Source organism: Suricata suricatta, chromosome 7 (genome assembly GCF_006229205.1).
Source record: "Suricata suricatta isolate VVHF042 chromosome 7, meerkat_22Aug2017_6uvM2_HiC, whole genome shotgun sequence".
Classification (NCBI taxonomy): Eukaryota; Metazoa; Chordata; class Mammalia; order Carnivora; family Herpestidae; genus Suricata; species Suricata suricatta.
Genome location: NC_043706.1, coordinates 3,272,681 through 3,289,518, shown reverse-complemented (window position 1 = coordinate 3,289,518; position 16,838 = coordinate 3,272,681). Strand labels below are relative to the sequence as shown.

General features: G+C 46.3%; 1 protein-coding gene, 2 long non-coding RNA genes and 1 other non-coding gene across 4 annotated transcripts; 1 reads left to right on the top strand and 3 right to left on the bottom strand.

Annotated features, from left to right (window-relative positions):
- Nucleotides 1–5,219: 5,219 nt before the first annotated feature.
- LOC115296205 lies at nucleotides 5,220–7,777 on the bottom strand. The gene is made up of 2 exons (XR_003910771.1): nucleotides 7,563–7,777; nucleotides 5,220–6,183 (listed from the first exon to the last, which is right to left on the bottom strand). It is a non-coding gene; the product is annotated as an uncharacterized LOC115296205 (long non-coding RNA).
- A 12-nt stretch (nucleotides 7,778–7,789) lies between these two features.
- Nucleotides 7,790–10,960, top strand: ABT1 (activator of basal transcription 1). Its single transcript, XM_029944652.1, has 3 exons — nucleotides 7,790–8,070; nucleotides 8,679–8,884; nucleotides 9,034–10,960. The coding sequence occupies exons 1-3, from the start codon at nucleotides 7,830–7,832 to the stop codon at nucleotides 9,412–9,414; spliced, it is 828 nt and encodes a 275-aa protein (XP_029800512.1). The 5' UTR covers nucleotides 7,790–7,829; the 3' UTR covers nucleotides 9,415–10,960.
- Nucleotides 10,961–11,847: 887 nt separating this feature from the next.
- Nucleotides 11,848–13,762, bottom strand: LOC115296213. Its single transcript, XR_003910779.1, has 3 exons — nucleotides 13,559–13,762; nucleotides 13,040–13,120; nucleotides 11,848–12,640 (listed from the first exon to the last, which is right to left on the bottom strand). It is a non-coding gene; the product is annotated as an uncharacterized LOC115296213 (long non-coding RNA).
- On the bottom strand, nucleotides 12,005–12,078 carry TRNAN-AUU. Its single transcript has one exon. It is a non-coding gene; the product is annotated as a tRNA-Asn (tRNA).
- Nucleotides 13,763–16,838: the final 3,076 nt, after the last annotated feature.

Genomic DNA, 16,838 nt, shown 5'->3' with positions numbered 1-16,838 from the left:
ACGGGGAGGGGCAGAGAGAGCAGGAGACACAGAACCAGAAGCAGGCTCCAGGCTCTGAGCTAGCTGTCAGTACAGAGCCTGATGCGGGTCTCGAACCCACGAACGTGAGATCTGACCTGAGCCGAAGTCGGAGGCTTAACCGACTGAGCCACTCAGGCGCCCTATATTATTGTTGATCCAATTTCTTTTGCCTTGTGTTTACCGGTGCCTCAGAGCTAGCGTTTACTGCCTTCGATTGGATTTTAAAGCTGCTGAGTTCTTAAGTAAAAAAGGAAAAAATGTTGGGGCCCAGTAGGCCAAAAAACCTCCTGCAAAGCGACCATTGATGGCTAGGCCTCCGGGGCACAGGAGAATCTATATAAGTGACCATGACGGCTCTCCCTCCAGGGCGCAGGAGAACTATTTGGGAAGTTGCAGAACAGGTCCAGAGACTGTGAAACAACATTTGGCCTCCTGGGCCGCAGGTGTGGCTTCTGTTCATCCTGTCTGTGACTTTCTCGTTGCTTTTCAAAGAGACGTATCCTTTTAGGCTTTGAATCACCTTGGGTCAGTTAGTGACACCAGCCTTCCCTTACATTGTTTTTGTTTCCAGCTCATTGCCTGCTGTTGGGAGTAAACACAACCCTCTAAGATTTACTTCTTGGAGGATCAGCGTCTTACCCATAAGTAACTGCTGAAGGGCCTTGAAGGAGTGTGAGACTCCTCAAAGAGAATTCTTTAGGGGCGCCTGGGTGGCTCAGGTCAGATCTCACCTTTGTGGGTTTGAGCCCCGCGTCAGGCTCTGTGCTGACAGCTGGCTCAGAGCCTGGAGCCTGCTTCCGGTTCTGTGTCTCCTTCTGTCTCGGCCCCTCCCCCTCTCATGCTCTTTCTCTGTATCAAAAATAAAGAAAAAAAAAAGAAAATTATTTAGGCTTATCTTGTGTATAGAGACAGACTCCGGTTAAGGAATCCCTTCCTTGTAGTGATTTATATGTTCCTGTTTTTTACTCCTGTCCTCTCTTCCTGATAAGAATGATCCTTTCCAGAACATGTTTTTACTTCAAGGACCAAAGACTATGTAATCTTTAAACAAAAGATGTAATCACCTATGGGATATAAGACACTGACTTCCTTAGTAAAATGTGGCTTTACCACCATTCACGTTGTCTGTCTTCTTTCTTATAGATATTGTGCCGGCACCAACCCCCTACTCGGAGACCCTTAGACTGGGGTGTGTGGGCTGGTCCCCCACATGTTCTTTGGTCTTTTTCCCTAACTACAGGTTGCAAAGGTTTTCTTCTAGAAGTTTTAATTTTATGTTTTACACTTAATCTCTGATCAAGTTTGAATTAATTATGTTATACAGTATTGATGTAGGGACACAGATTTGCTTTATAGGTGGATGTCCAGTTGTTCCAATATGAGTTATTGAAAGCCTATCCTTTCTCTGTAGAATGATCTTGTTGTCTATGTAGAAAAATCAATCAGCAGCATTTTTAACGAATGATGGTGGAACTCAAAAGCCACCTGCAAAAAAGTGAACTAGAAAAATCACCTCAATATTATCACAGACCTAAATTTAAAATGCAAAGCGATAATATTTCTAGAAGATAACATAGGAGAAAATGTAGGTTAGCTTTGGGCATGGTGATAACTTTTTAGATGCCACACCAAAGGCATGCTTCATGAAAAAAAATAATTGGCAAGCTGGACTTTATTAAACTTAAAAACGTCTTCAAAAAGACACGGTCAAAATAATAAGAAGTCATAGGCTGTGAGAAAATATTTGCAAAGGACATACCCAATAAAGGCCTACTATCCGAAATATACAAAGAGCTTTCAAAACTCAACAATAAAATAAACTTGATTAAAACCCGCTTAGGATTCTGTGTCTCTGTTTCTCTCTCTGCCCCCCTGAACCTCTCTCTCTGAAAAACAAATAAACATTAAAAATTTTAAAAAGAAAATAAAAAAGCGGCAAAATATCTGAATACACAGCACCCCTACGAGGATATACAGGTGGCAAGTAAAAGATAATCCACATTACTGGAATGAGGGAATTGTGGATTTAAAAACCAGCCATCACTATGCATGCATTAGCATGGCATTTGATTGGGATGGCATTAAATGTATGGCCCAAATCCAGACAACACCCCGTGCTGGTGAGGGTGAGGCAAGGAGAGCTCTCTCTCCCTGAGGCTCTGATTTGCATTTCCCTCATGAATAATGCTGATTTGCATTTCTCTCATGAATAATAATGTTGAGGATCTGCATCATGTGTTTACTGGCCATCTGTACGTTCTGTTTTGTGAAATATCTGTCCAAATCACTTGCCTATTCAAAAAAATAGCTCATTGTCGATTGCACGAGTGTGTTACATATTCTGGGTACAAATCTTTCGACACTTGTCACTTAAACACTTACCTAAATGTTTTGCATATATTTTTTTTCCCCAATTTGTGGCTTGCCTTTTAATTATCTTAAGTTCTTAAGTGTCTTTTGAGATTTCTATGTTTAGACTTTGATGAAGTCCAATTAATCATTTTTTCTTTACAGCTTATGATTTTTGTGCACTAAGAATTTTTTCCCTTAAACTTACAAAGATTTTTTTCCTAGTGTTTCTTCGAGAAGTTCTACAGTTTTTGTCCTTATATTTACATTTCTTCCATTTCAGTTTTGTGTATTATGCTGTGTGGTTCCGAGTTCATTTAGTAGCGTGTGAATATCCACTTTTTCCAGCACCATGTATTAAGGACTGTCTGTTCCTGTTGAATTATCTCAGCACCTCTGTCAGAATCAACGGGACATGCGTATACGCTGGGATATTTTGGGGACTGGGTAGAACTTCTCAGTGGGTCTTGAAGCCAGATAGTGTTCAATCCTCCACCTTTGTTATTCTCCTTCACAAGTGTTTTTGGTAATTTGGAGCTTTTTCAGTCTGTATAAATTTTAGAATCAGTTTGATCAATTTCAACAAACTCGCTCATTGAGATTTTGATTGGGATGGCATTGAATGTATAGGACAATTTGGAAGAATCTGCATCTGAAAAATATTGAAGTTTCTGATACAGAAATGGTCGTTCCCATGTGTTGTTTTTATTGTATGTTTTATTAAATTTATCTCTAAATATTTCACACTTTTTATACTCTTCCAAATAGTATTTTATATTTCAAGTTCCAACTTTTTATTGTTAGTAAATAGGAATACTTATTAATAAGTAGAATTACAATTTATTGTATTTGTGTCCTGCAGCTTTGTTAAACCTACTATTTGCAGGAGCTTTACAGTAGTTTCTTCAACATTTTGTCATAATGATCACATCATCTGCAAATAGACACAGTCTTACCTTTTCCTTTCAAATCTATGATTTTCCTTCTTTCTTGACTTCTACTTGGCTAGAGCCTCCAGGACAATACTGAATAGAAGTCAAGATCAGACATCCTTGCTCTAGACCTGATCTTGGTGCCAAAACATTCACTCTTTCAACTGTTAAATATGTTAGTGGTAAGGTTCCGCAAACTATCTTTTATAGGTTGACAAAATTCTCTTACATTACCAGTTTGCTGCAACTTAATCCCAGAGTGCATCCTAATTTTGTCGTTTATTCTGCGTTTACTGAGATAATCATAGTTTTTTTTAGGCCAATCATAAGATTATATTGATTTTTAATACATTCTAACCTACACTTTAACGATCCATCTGCTTTATATACAGTCCTATGATCACAACCGCAAAGAAGATGTAAAATAGTTACAGCACATCCCAAATTCTCCTCATTGTTGGGGCCCAGTAGGCCAAAAAAACCTCCCGCATAGCACACAAGCGGCTTCTGTTCATCCTGTCTCTGATTTTCTCATTTCTTTGCAAAGAGGCATATACTTTTGAATACGTATACTTTGAATCAACTTGGGTCAATCAGTAACACCAGCCTTCCCTTACTTTGTTTTCTAGCTCTTTGTCCGCTGTTGGGAGTCAACACAAACCTCTGTCAAAGATTTACTTCTTGAAGGATAAGCGTCTTGTCCATGAATAACTGATGAGGGGCCTTAAGGAATGTAAATCTCAAGTAGAATTCTTTAGGCTCATCTTATGCTTAAAACCAGACTACTATTAGGGAATCCCTCTCTTGTAATGACTTGATTGGTCCTGTTATTTACTACTGTCCTGATAAGAATGACCCTCTCCGGAGCTGCGTGGGCTGGTCCCCTGTACCCCATGCTCCTTTTTTATTTTTAATTTTTTAAACATTTATTTATGAGAGCAAGAAAGACAGAGCATGAGTTGGGGAGGGGCATGGAGAGAGGACAGAGTATCTGAAGCGGGCTCCAGGCTCAGAGTCTGACACGGGACTTGAACCCGGGAACCTCAAGATCTTGACCTGAGCAGAAGTTGAGTGGAAGTCAGGCACATAACAGACTGAGCCACGCAGGCGCCCCTCCACCACCACCGCCCCCGCCCCCTACACCTCTTCTGCAGTTATTTCTTCCCCCTACATTCTACCCTGGTAAGGACTGATGCTTCCTATTCCCATAGTTTTGTGCTTGTAAGAATCCCATAGGAATGTAGCCTTTGTAGCTGGCTGCAGGATAGCGCAGGGGGGATTTATCCCTGTTGTTACATCTCTCAATAGTCTGCTTCTTTTTATTGCTGAGTGTTCCTTTGGAATATTAAGCCTCAGGAAAAGGCAAGTTTGAGCCAGAACCATCTAGGCGGCAGCTACACCAGTTTCCCACGGAAATCAACACTGCAGTACCACGTGACTGAGACACACGGCTCTCGGTTCTCAAGGGAGCCCTTGTACCTTACCTAGCGCTAGGTGATGAGAAAAATATTGAGCCTTTTCTCAGGTCCCAGTGTGCCGTTTGTGAAAACTGGGGAAGTTTGGATTTGAGAGACAATATGAATTTAGATCCTAGAGTTTGGCTGCTTTCACGCCTGACGTTCAAGGTTACGTTGGGAAGCGCAGTATGTGGAAGAAATGGTCTCGCCCAGAAAGTGCCGGTTTCTCTAGGCCTTTTGGACTTTAGGTTTCTCACATTTCCCCCAGATTAAGGTAGATTATTGGAAAGAAGTGTAGGGCACCTGGGTGGCATTAGGCTCAGGTCATGATCTCATGATTGGTGGGAGGGAGCCCAGGGTCGGGCTCTGTGCTGACAGCACGGGGCCTGCTTGGGACTCTTTCTGCCCTCCCAATGTTTTCTCTCTTTCATAAAAATTAATTAATTAAAAAAAAAAGAAATGTACTAGACCATTTACTCTTAGTACCTCATGAGACAAACAGAATAACTAATTGCAGATTTCTCACAGAAATCATTGGGCGTAGTTTTTCAAGACTACAGTTATGGAGTAATTTTTAAGGAAGAAATAATCTTTTATAGATAAATTTACCAGAAATCTTTTCTAATGATAAATCTGTCCAGATGGCTTCCTGTTTTCTCCAACCGTGTTCAGCTCGGAAGCCAAACGCCTTTACTGGTGCTCATTAGCCATGCACGACAGCACCCCAAATGTCTGCATTCCTCTTCTCAAAACTGGGGAGCGGTGTATTTATTTGTTCCACTCCAAAAGGAGGCACTCAATTCCTAAACACACACACATACACATGCCTCCCATGGTCTGGCTCTAGCACATTGCCATGTGTACACTGTTTTCCTTGGACGAGACGTGTCCGTGTTCAGAGAGGCAGCAGGCAGCTGGGACCGTGGGGGCCGCAGGAGGAACAGGTGGTGGTCCTACCTACACCAGAGGGACAAGGACATGGAACACGAGGGTGTTGTCTCCTTTTCTAACGAACTGAAGCAGGCAGTAAAAAGCACAAAACTTCACGGATATTAATTTTTAAACATACGCCTCTATGGTCACGACCCCTATCAGTTTTAGAACCATTCCCAGCGCTCTAGAAAATAACCTGCACATTCGCCTAGATTTTTAACTACAGTCCAAATAAAACCAGTGGGAGAAACATTAAGGTATTCTAACAAGCCCTGCTACCCATCCTGACAGCTCAGTTGGTAGAGCGGAGGACTGTACATGTGTGGTCATGGTCATCCTTAGGTCGCTGGTTCGAATCCGGCTCAAAGGAATTCCCCTTTTCGAAGAGCTTTTATGGACCGGACACTCCTGATCCTTTAGAGCGCGTTAGACAACTTGAACACAGTTGGGCAGGCAGACTGTCATTTGTACTCACAGATGAACGTGTAGAACTGAAAAAAAAAAAAAATAAATGACCCCCAGGTACATACACAAAAACCGACTTATGGAAGTCGGGGTCTCCAGGAAGGCTGACTTTTCATGAAGTTTGGGAAAGGGTCATGGGGCGCGGGGACACCCGGAAAGACGTCTTGGTCCAAGGTTTACATCTTATTTTGGATGGTCTACCTCTTATGCTTCTATTTAAGTGCATAAACATTTTATCAATGGCAATTTGAAATACAAGGTCGAGCAAACAGCATAAACTACCGTCGCAGCCATCGCACCTGCACAACGGGAAGCATCTATTTCCGCAGATGCCCCCTTCCACCCCCGACCTCTTGAAGCAGTGCCAAGATGTGCTTTCTCTTCCTTCATCGTTGCTCAGTGCTTTTAAATCTAAGAATTAGGTATGGGACCAAATCCTTTCCTCTTACCGCCCCCTACCGCCTTGAAAAAAGGAGGGGCGGGCAAATGACATTAACGTTCTCTGCGGTAAAATTAAGGAACTCGAGGAGTCTGGTTTATTAGATCTTTCGCCCACTGCACGGAAGAGCGTGGCGCCGCGTTCCTGCAGGAATATACTGGGAGGCCTGTGTGGCAGGAGCGGTCACCTAGGAAGCTAGCTTGGGCACACCCGGACCTCCGGCCGCGGTCCTCTGCGCTCCTCCTGTCTCAGCGGGATGGGAAATTCTGTCCGTGGCAGCGAGGGCGAGTCTACGTTACGCTTAAACTCGCCCAGCGCCCCTTCCAGAAAGCCCGCTGGAGGGTTTGTCCGCGTTCCAGGCCGCGCCCCTTCCCGCCCCGCTGCAGGGGCGCGTGGGAGGAACGGAGGACTCCAGCGCTCGGGGACGGCGCCCCCTGCTGGGAGCCGGTGCGCGGGCCGCCGGGGGGGTCGTCTGACGCCGGGCCGTTTGTACACCTGCAAACAGGTGCTTATAATATAAGCATGAATCACGTATCAATACAAATGTAGGATAGGCTCCAAGCACGTGCTTACAACAAGGGCAATAACTGTTACACATCAACACTTCTGGGACATCTTCACAAAATCAAATCAAAAATCATTTTAAGTTAAAATACTTTACACTAAATGAGGTCACAACCGAAATTTTCAACATGTAATCTAATTTCCAAAACGCGTATTTGCGAAGTTAAACTACATTTTCAAAACTTAGAAACATTCAAAACTCGAAGCTAAATTTTAAAAAATAATTCAAATTTCAACAATTTTAAAAACTGAAGTAAACCGTAAAAGGTGGATCATCCCCCAACCAGAGTCGCAGCTGTGTCTCTTGGGTAAAATGCTGTTTTGATCGCTGACACACAGAAAGCTCTCCCAACTTCCCAGTTTTCCCGCACTTCCAGAACAGCCTGCCTCCCGCCTTCTTACACCTCACTAAGGCGTTCTCTGGGGCGCATTACACTTGGGGACCCATCCGTGCGGCTCCTGCCTCAAGACCAGCCGGATCCCCGGTCCCGCGCGCCAGCTTCGAATCTCGCGACCGCGCCGGCCCCCATTTCCGCTCCTTCCACCCAATCTGGTTCTTCCATTGATCTCGGCCCGCGTCGGTCCCGCCCCCTCGCCGCCGGCCGTCGTACGCGGTGCGCGGCAGACGGCGCGGCGCTTTACGGCTGCCGTCTTCCGGTTTCCGCCAGCATGGAGGCCGACGAGCTGGAGAAGGAAGATGCGGAACAGGAGCCCCTGGAAGGAAGAGACGAGAATCCAGAAGCGGAAGAGGAGCAGGAGGAATCCGAGGAGGCGGCTTGCGGCGGCAAGAAGCGGGTCGTGCCGGGAATTGTGTACTTGGGCCACCTCCCGCCCCGCTTTCGGCCTCTGCACGTACGGAACCTCCTGAGCGCTTACGGCGAGGTGGGGCGCGTGTTTTTCCAGCCCGAGGGTAAGAGCGTCGGCCCCGGCCGTGCGGGCAGATGGGTGGGCTCGCCCGCGCGTCGTGTAGCCGGGGCTGCGCGCGTCCGAGGCGCCGTGGTTACCCCACGCGCGGTGCGCAGGCCTTTAGGGAGGCCGGGTTTGGGTGTGGGTAGCGCAGTGCGTGGATGAGTAGTTGTCGGCTAGTTAAGTTTGGCTGGTAACGTCGACTCCGCGCAGCCCTGTGTCCTGAACCAGCGTTACCAGTTTATTAAGTGAGTACATCCCGAATAAAAATCTCGGAGGCCTTTTCACAAATCTGAACCCAACTCCTCCTTCGTCGTGGCCCAGGTCTAGACACTGACCCCCAACTCCTGTGCAGACGCTAACTGAATTGGGATTGAGGGCGTGAAGTTGTAACTAGAATGTTCAGAGCGGATCTGATGCCGGAGTTGACGTTTGAGGGAAGAGTTGGGTTAGACGTGGGGAAAGGGTGCACGGGGAATGGATGGAACTGGGGAGCGGGAGCCCTCTTCCCGGGCAAAGGCCTTGCGGTGGGATCCTGGCCCGCGGATGAGTGGGAGGTGAAGTTCATTGGGGGTGGCCGTCCTAAACCGCCGCTGTGTCCTCGGCGCGCAGACGGGTTCGTGAGGCGCAAGAAGAAGGCGGCGGCAGCCTCGGCCGCGGGAGGGAAAAAGCGGGCCAGGTACAGCAAGGACTACACCGAGGGCTGGGTGGAGTTCCGGGACAAGCGCGTGGCCAAGCGCGTGGCGGCCAGTCTGCACAACACGCCCATGGGAGCCCGACGGCGCAGCCCCTTCCGCTACGACCTGTGGAACCTCAAGGTGAGGGGCGGCCGTGTCTGCCTTCCCGTCCGCAGCCGGGGCTCCTCCGTTCCCTCCTGTCGGCCCCACTCGCTCTCCTGTCCTTTGCGTCCCCGACATGCCTACCCACGTCTTTCCTCGTGTTGTTTTGTTTTTGTTGTCCTTCGCAGTACCTGCACCGTTTCACGTGGTCACACCTCAGCGAACATCTTGCCTTTGAGCGCCAGGTGCGCAGGCAGCGCCTGAGGGCCGAGGTTGCCCAGGCCAAGCGCGAGACTGACTTCTACCTTCGAAGTGTGGAACGGGGACAGCGCTTCCTGGCGGCCGATGGGGACTCGGGCCGCCCGAATAGCAGCTGGGCCTTTGCCCAGCGTCCTACTGAGCAGGAGCTGAGAGCCCGGAAGGCAGCCCGGCCAGGGGGGCGTGAACGGGCTCGCCTGGCTAATGTCCAGGACCAGGCTCGCTCCAACCGAGGGCTGCTTGCCAAGATCTTCGGAGCTGCGCCGCCCTCAGCCGGCGGGGAGGAACCCTCACCGGTCAGGGCCTCGTGACGGGCAGAGAGACCCCCTCTGTCTCCTAGCCCTGATAATGGCTATTCGGGCAGACGTTTTATTGTCTTTTGAAGACTGGGAGTCTCTGATGAGTGCGCAGACATACCTTTTGTGGGCCTCTCCATCTCCTGTTGCCTGGGGGAGGCCCCTAATTCATACTAGCATGAGTGTGACTACTGCACATGCCTCTCTCGTTTGATTCTTGGCTCTCTGCCTCCTGCCCACTGGGAGCCTCTAAAAATCCCACTTTCTGGCCGCAGGAAGTGCCTTTCCCTCAAATTAGGGTGGGAGTGTCCAGTCCAGGCAACTTTTTTCCCCAAGTGTAAGTGAAGGGTAGCAGCAGCGTCCTTTTTATTCAGAGAAGAGTAACAGGGACAGGGGTTAATGGAGGGGGGCTGGGTTGGGAGCCACCTTCCAAATGTATTTACAGGAAAAAAAAATCTTTATGTATAATTGTATGCCTTTGTAGTTTATTGGGTGCGCAGGGTGCATTTTACAAGTTCTGACTTTATCTGCCTGTGTCCTGTTCAGTCCCCTTCATGTCATCTCGTCTCCGAGCCAACCCCTCCCTTCAGCCTGGACTCTTTCCTGTCACGTTAATTCTGAGGCCCACTTTCTCAGCGATCTCATTCTGCATTTCCCAAGTCACTATATGAGGACATAGTGATAGGTAAGCACACGGGCCTCGCCATTAAGAGTTGGGGACCACTTGAAAGGGACAGGCACTCATGTCTAGCGGCCCGCGGGCATCATGGTAAAAGCGTCTCAGGCGAGAGTGGGAGCCGTGGGAGGGCTCGAGTCATCTGGGAAGGGAAGATGTGCTTAATAGGCGGCTCATTCCTGCTCACACTCTCAGAGAGGGCAGTTTTCACCAGGCTTTCCAGGTCATTCCTGAAGAGTGAACTGAGGTCTGAGCGAGGCTGTGTGCTCCTGGTGTTGGAAACCAAGCTCCACAGGCGGAGCGCTGGGTTCTAAGCATCGTAAAGGGACGCAGAACCGGGAGGGGGCGCCCTTCCGAGAGTGAGTAAGCGGCGGGTCCCAAACAACACGCACCGTCTACTCAGACGCCGGGAGAAAACAACACTGCAGTGTTCACGTCAGGAATCTAGACGCAGCCTCACAATCCCAACCGCCTCTGTCCGGGCAGTGAGCAACTCGATCTCGAGTTGGTGCGGAGATTACTTCAAAACAAAACAAAACAAAAAAAACCAACTTACCAACATATCGTCTGTTAAACTTACAGGAAGTAGAAGAGTGATTTTAATAATTGGGATTTTGCTTGTGCTGTTTAAAACCCCCTCCACCCCCCTCCCCTCTGCCCTCAATATAATTACTCGTGTGTTTGGGTGAAGTGGATTCACCCACTTCTTTGGCTCTAAAACAATAAAATGTTAGGTCAGGATTTTTACTTGATAGCTGCACTTTATTTGGGAGAATAAAATGAGCATACAGTAAAAAAAAAAATGGTTTTTGGTGTGACACTAACCACATCCCTATGCCTCTCATACTCATCAAATAAAAACATCTGTGTAATGTTACCCCCTCAGCCTTGGGAACTCGATGCCCTTTTTTTGTGACCGTTTCCTGTTTGTTTCCTGTGGATTGGTTCCCGGGTCAGGATGTCTTTCCAAGTGAGCCAGAAAAATGCAGCGTCAGATTTTGACAAGCTGTCCTGTTCGTTTATTCAGAATTCCAAGTGTCCTTGTTAGCTTTGCTAGATGCCGAGAACATCAAGATAAAGAAACTCCTTCCCCTTAGGCTGCTGAAAGTTGAGAAAGTAAAACACAGAGGGCTTCATAACGTGTTGAATGGAGCTGCCCTCAGGCTGGGTGGCGTCAGGTGTTCAAGCTCAGCCTCTGCGGCTCCAGCTCAGGAGTGCTGCACACACAGCTCACACCCGCAGCCCGGTAAACTGGGTAAGTCACAGGTGAGAAATGAAAATATGAATGGGTGGAAGGAAATGAATTTCTCAGGAGTCGTTGGCTTGATTCCCTGTGGACTAAGCCCTTTGAGGGCAGGAAAATACCTTTTCTACACTTACATTTTTCTTTTTCTTTTTAATTTTGCCAGGAATAACCCTGATGTGGGTCCATTTTAGTTGTACAAATACAGTAATTGTATACATTCCTAGGAGTGGATTTGAGAGTAATTTTGGTAGATAATGTCAAAACGCTTTTTATGAAACGTGTCAGGGACCCTGTTGGGGGTTTTACAGGGGAGGAAAAGTCCTGATTTAGATGGACGCTCTACCGCTGCCTCGCGGTCCGTTAGGACGTCCAGAGCCCGAGGACCTGACCTGGAGACAGGCTGGGCGGCTCGGTGTGGATGGCTAGCGCCGCAGGCCTTGGCCAAGGTGCATGCCACGGATGGCCCACAGCAGCTGGGGGAGATGAAGTCAGAAAACACGACGACAGGATTGCGCTTATGAGTGGTTTCAGTCGATATTTAATTGCTGAACCAGAGGACACTTAACCCTTTGCCAAGACGCCCGGGGTAGCTGTCTTAGGTAGACTTTCATTTGTGAGAATGTTCAGAGATGTCTGACAAAACTTCGGTAGGAACTACCACTGGGTCCTTAGAGGGAGGTACCCGTCCCTGGGCGGGCTCGAACCACCAACCTTTCGGTTAATAGCTGAACACGCTAACTGATTGCACCACAGAGACAGAAATGGGAGAAGGTGTCCTCTCAAACGTGATCATGTAATTTCCCCAGTCCGCCCGTAGGCTATACCTGGGAGATGAACCCTTCGGTGGGCATGGATATTAAAGAAATGTTCCCTCGTTTCTTGGTTTTGTTGTTCTTATGTTTTCAAAACAAAATTTTGGCAATACAGATATTCTTCTTAGAGCGGAACCTCAGAATGTTGATTCGTGGGGAGCTGGGCGCGGGACTGCTGTTTACCCCAAGTAAGTGTGAATGTAAGGAAATAATAATAATAATAATAATAATAATAATAGTAAAGGACATCCGGACCGAACTTATTTCAGTTCAATAAGAGCTTTTGTGAACACTCTGGTTGAGAGAAGCCTCTGGAAGGATTCAGTATAGGTGAAGATATATGTTCAATGGGAAAGATACCAAGAAGAGGAACGCAGGAGGGAAAACCACTTAGGGGACAGTCTGAAGGCTCATCAGTGGCTCCTTGAATTATCAGGTAAAGTGTGCTTCCCCCGGAAACAGGACGGTCTCAGGAACCAAAGTAGCAGCGCCGAGATCTTGTGCTAACTGCAAAGAGAAAAAAATCTTTACAAAGAGACCTCCATCTCCACTTAAACTGGGGATCAAACTGAGCATCATTAACAATGGGGCAGATTAACATTCTCGCTTCTGGATGAAGTCACAGGAAGCACAGAGCGACGCCCACATGATATTCTGGCCCAAAAAGGATTAACTTGGATGTAATTTGGCCTTTTGGTAACTTCTGGCCTTCTCGCTCCATTTAGCTATTGCTTGGGAACAAGATGCTAAGAAATGTCAGTAACTCTTTCAGTCATGCTCTTCCAGGGAAGCAGAACATGCGTGGTAAATCTCTCTCTCATCTCTCTCCCTATAGAGATCCCCGTTCTAGATGCATCTATCTGTCATCAACCAGTCTATCATCTATCTATGTCATCCCTTACCTACCTGATGGGCTTACGTGTAGAGCTGGCTAGCAAGCTGGAACTCAGGCTGGATTTCTGTGTCATATAGTCTTGAGACAGATTTCTTGGGGGGGGGGGGAAGGAATGAAATATTAAGACTTTAAAATGTTAGTTGAGTAAAATAAGCTCGCGGAGATTTCAAAGTTAAAAAAATCCACTTAGGGTCCTCAGCACACACTTGAGTATTTGGGGGTACAGGGCACATAGAAAGGTCGGGGAGGTCATGAAAAATAGACATTACTACATCCCTGAAAGGAGAGAGCACCAGCCTGGGAAAACGTGATCAGAAAAATTAAGGTGTTATATAATTTTTTTGCTTGGAGAATAATAAGTAGCCAAGTAATGTGCTATTTTGTCTTGGATAAAACTTAGATTTGGAAAAGTTGGGTGATTTGCCCAGGTCAATACACTGGTCGATTTCACAACGAATGAACTCCCAAACCTAAATTCCGAACCATTAAGCTGTAATATATTCCTATGACCTTATAACAATGATGAGTACCTCAAAGAGAGTTTCTGATCCCCGGTAGAGAGAAGAGTGTCATGTCAGTTAATATACTGGTTAATTTCCACCCATCCTTCCTCCTCATCCTTCCTGTAGATCTGGGGAAGGGAAAGAGAAGCACCTAGTCTCTTGGCTTACAATGTACTTTAGAAATATCTAATTATTCTGACCCCAAATCAGACAGAAGTCAGTTAAATTCTTGTGATATGTCAGCACTATTAGTCAAAAAGAGGCAGAGGCATTTCAAAGGAAACAGGAAATTGTGACGGATGAGATCAGATTTCTGTAATTCTCCGTCATCACGTCCCGGTATAAACCCTTCTGTTCACAATCCACTTGAGCCCTGATGAAATTCTACAGCCACATCCTTGAATGTCACTGGTTCCTGAAAAATTGAATCCAGAATAGCCTAACTTAAGGGCTATATACAATCCCAGAAGTGAGTGGACTGTTAAAGCAAAACAAAATATGGTTATAATGGAATTAAATATTCTTAACGAGTCAAGACTAGCCAAGTCTATTCATTCTTACTTTGTGTCTAGTACTGTGTTTGAGTCTGTGGGAAATACAAAACCAAGCAAACAAAGAATACAAGTCCACAAGGGACTGGGAATTTTACATGTGAAATCATTTCAAAACGATATAGCACATAAACAAATTGTGAACTTCTTTATATAGACAAAATGTACTGAAAGCACTCAAGGAAGGAGACCAGGGTATGAAAAAATAGCAATGGATGGAATTCATTTAATTTCAGCTCCAGACGAACAGTAAAATTAGACGAGGGTTTCTAAAGCATAGGGATGTCAAGGCCCAACTCTTTGAGATTCTGATTTAGATTGTCAAATAGAGGGCCAAAACATCATTGTTGTTGTTGCTTTTTTTTTTTTTAATAATTTATTTACTTAATATTTTATTTATTTTTGAGACAGAAAGAGAGGGAGACACAGAATCAGAAGCAGCTCCACCCACGAGCCGTGAGATCATGACCTGAGCCAAAGTCAGACACTTAACTGACTGAGCCACCCAGGTGCCCTGCTTTTTTTTTTTTTTTGAAGTGTGCTAGGCACTGCCAATGTGAAGTCAGAATTGAGAATCCTGCTTTTAAAGAAAAAAGCAGACTCAAGTCATACTAGATTCACTGCTGAGCTTGTTTACCCAAACTAAATCATAGAGCCCATGAGCACAGTGGAAAAAAGAACATCAACCACAGGCTCAGATACCAGTGCTGATTCTTTGTTCCATTATTTATTGGCTGTGTGAATTCTCTTTGCAACTGTTATGAGCGGATCTTTCTGGAAAGTTCTGCACTGGGCCTTTGCTTACTTCTCTGTTTGGAGAGATGGTATACAGATGAGAAGATATTCTTTATATACATTCCAAGTCAAAGGTTCCTCAGGAATATGGCTAACCTTCATTCCCCCAAATAAGACGACCTTGGCATGTCCCAGGAAATTCCTTCCCCCTCCATCTATCCCCTTCTTCCACCCGGTCAGTCTTCCGTCTCAGGGTCTCTGTTAGGTACGGGGAGTGAACTGTCATGCGGGCATTAAGTGCCATATATGCCTCACATGTAAAATGAAACATGCCAGAATCGGCCTCGGAGCACAGCAGAGAAGGGACTTGTCTAGTCCTGATTCCATCATATGGGCCTTGAAACTGTCTTTAATACAGGCTTAGTTTTCTCAACATCTGCAAAGTGGGGAAATCATTGCTTTCCTCCCAGAGCTCCTGGGAGCTCTGGATGAGACAATATCATAGAGCAGCTCTAGGGTATGTAGTTTACTATTCAAATAGCAGGGGTCAGTCACTGTAGAACACTAACAATAGGCTTTTAACGCTTGGGCCGGCCTTTGCCGCCACACAGCGGCCTGTAGGAAAGAGGTGTCATGCAAGCCTCGAACGCAATTTAAAATTTGTTAGTAACCACATACAGGAAAACCAGGGACAAGTGAAATTTGAGTAATATATTTTATTTAACACAATATATCCAAAATATCATTTTAACATGAAATTGATATAAATTATTAAGGAGATAATTTACACTTTTTTTGTACTGACCCTTCCAAATCCAGTGTGTATCTTACAGGTATAACATATCCCAATTTAGACTAAAGTATTGTGTGCTCAATGGCTACATGTGGCTGGCTACCTTGATAGTACAAATGTATGGTGTAATGCTTATCATATAGAGTGGAAAAATCAGGTTCAGAGCTGTTAAGGGACTTTCTTCAAGGCCATCTGGTTTTATGATGGTAGAGTTTAGTTTAGAAGTCCAATCTTTTAACCTACTTTTACTTTATTTTGCACTTAGGGTGGTAGGGATCTAATTTTTTTTTTTTTTACCTAAGCTTTTATCTAACACCATTTTGAGTGACTATTCCTTTCTGCACTAATCTGAAATGACACTTTTTAAATACAGCACATTCCTACATCGTGCAGATCTGTTTCTGGACTTTGCATTTTGCTTTATCTACTGTCTTTGGAGGAAAAGGAACTCTTGATCTCTTTCAAGTATGTAGTGAACACCTTGCAGTGGTTTTCCATTTAATTTACCCAATTCACACCGACAGAACAAGGCACGAGATTTTAAACGCTTAAGAACACAGAACCCAGTGGAAGCCCACGACACACTTCATACGTGATGTCCACATCGCAGAGCCTGCAGCCAGGCCAGCTCGGGAGACCCCCATTCACAGGCACCCAGGTTCAGACACAAACACGCACAGGAACTCACGCACACGTAACTCGGCCCAACACACAGACACAGGGAGGAGGCGTGGAGGGGCCGGAGTAAAGGGATCGCGAAGGGAGGACAGAGAAATGAGAACCACAAGACCCAGATGGCAGGTACAACATGAAGCATCCTCACCCGCCACAGAATCGCAGGGGGAATGGGAGGAGTCGGCGCCTCCTGTCTTCTGAAGCTCCGCGGCGGGGGCGTGGCCAGACGGCACAGGGCGGAGCTAGAGCGCGTAGGCGTGGCCAGAGGGCGACGGGCAAGCGGGGTGTATGGGGGCGTGGGGGAGTGGGGAGTGGAAAACATGTCCGGAAGCCAGGGTGAGAATCAATAGTATCCCCGGTTGCTAAAGACAAAGAGGCAGGCAGATGAACTGCTGGAGCACATCCTGCCTTCGGTCCAAAAGTCAGCGCTCTTTGGGAAAGCAGCTAAGTAGGAAATTGAGAGAAGGCAGATTGTAGCATGTCGGGAGCTGCTGAAGAAGAGATATGTGCCTCGACCTTGCAAGATCAGCAGCCCGCAGAGCAGAGCTGCATT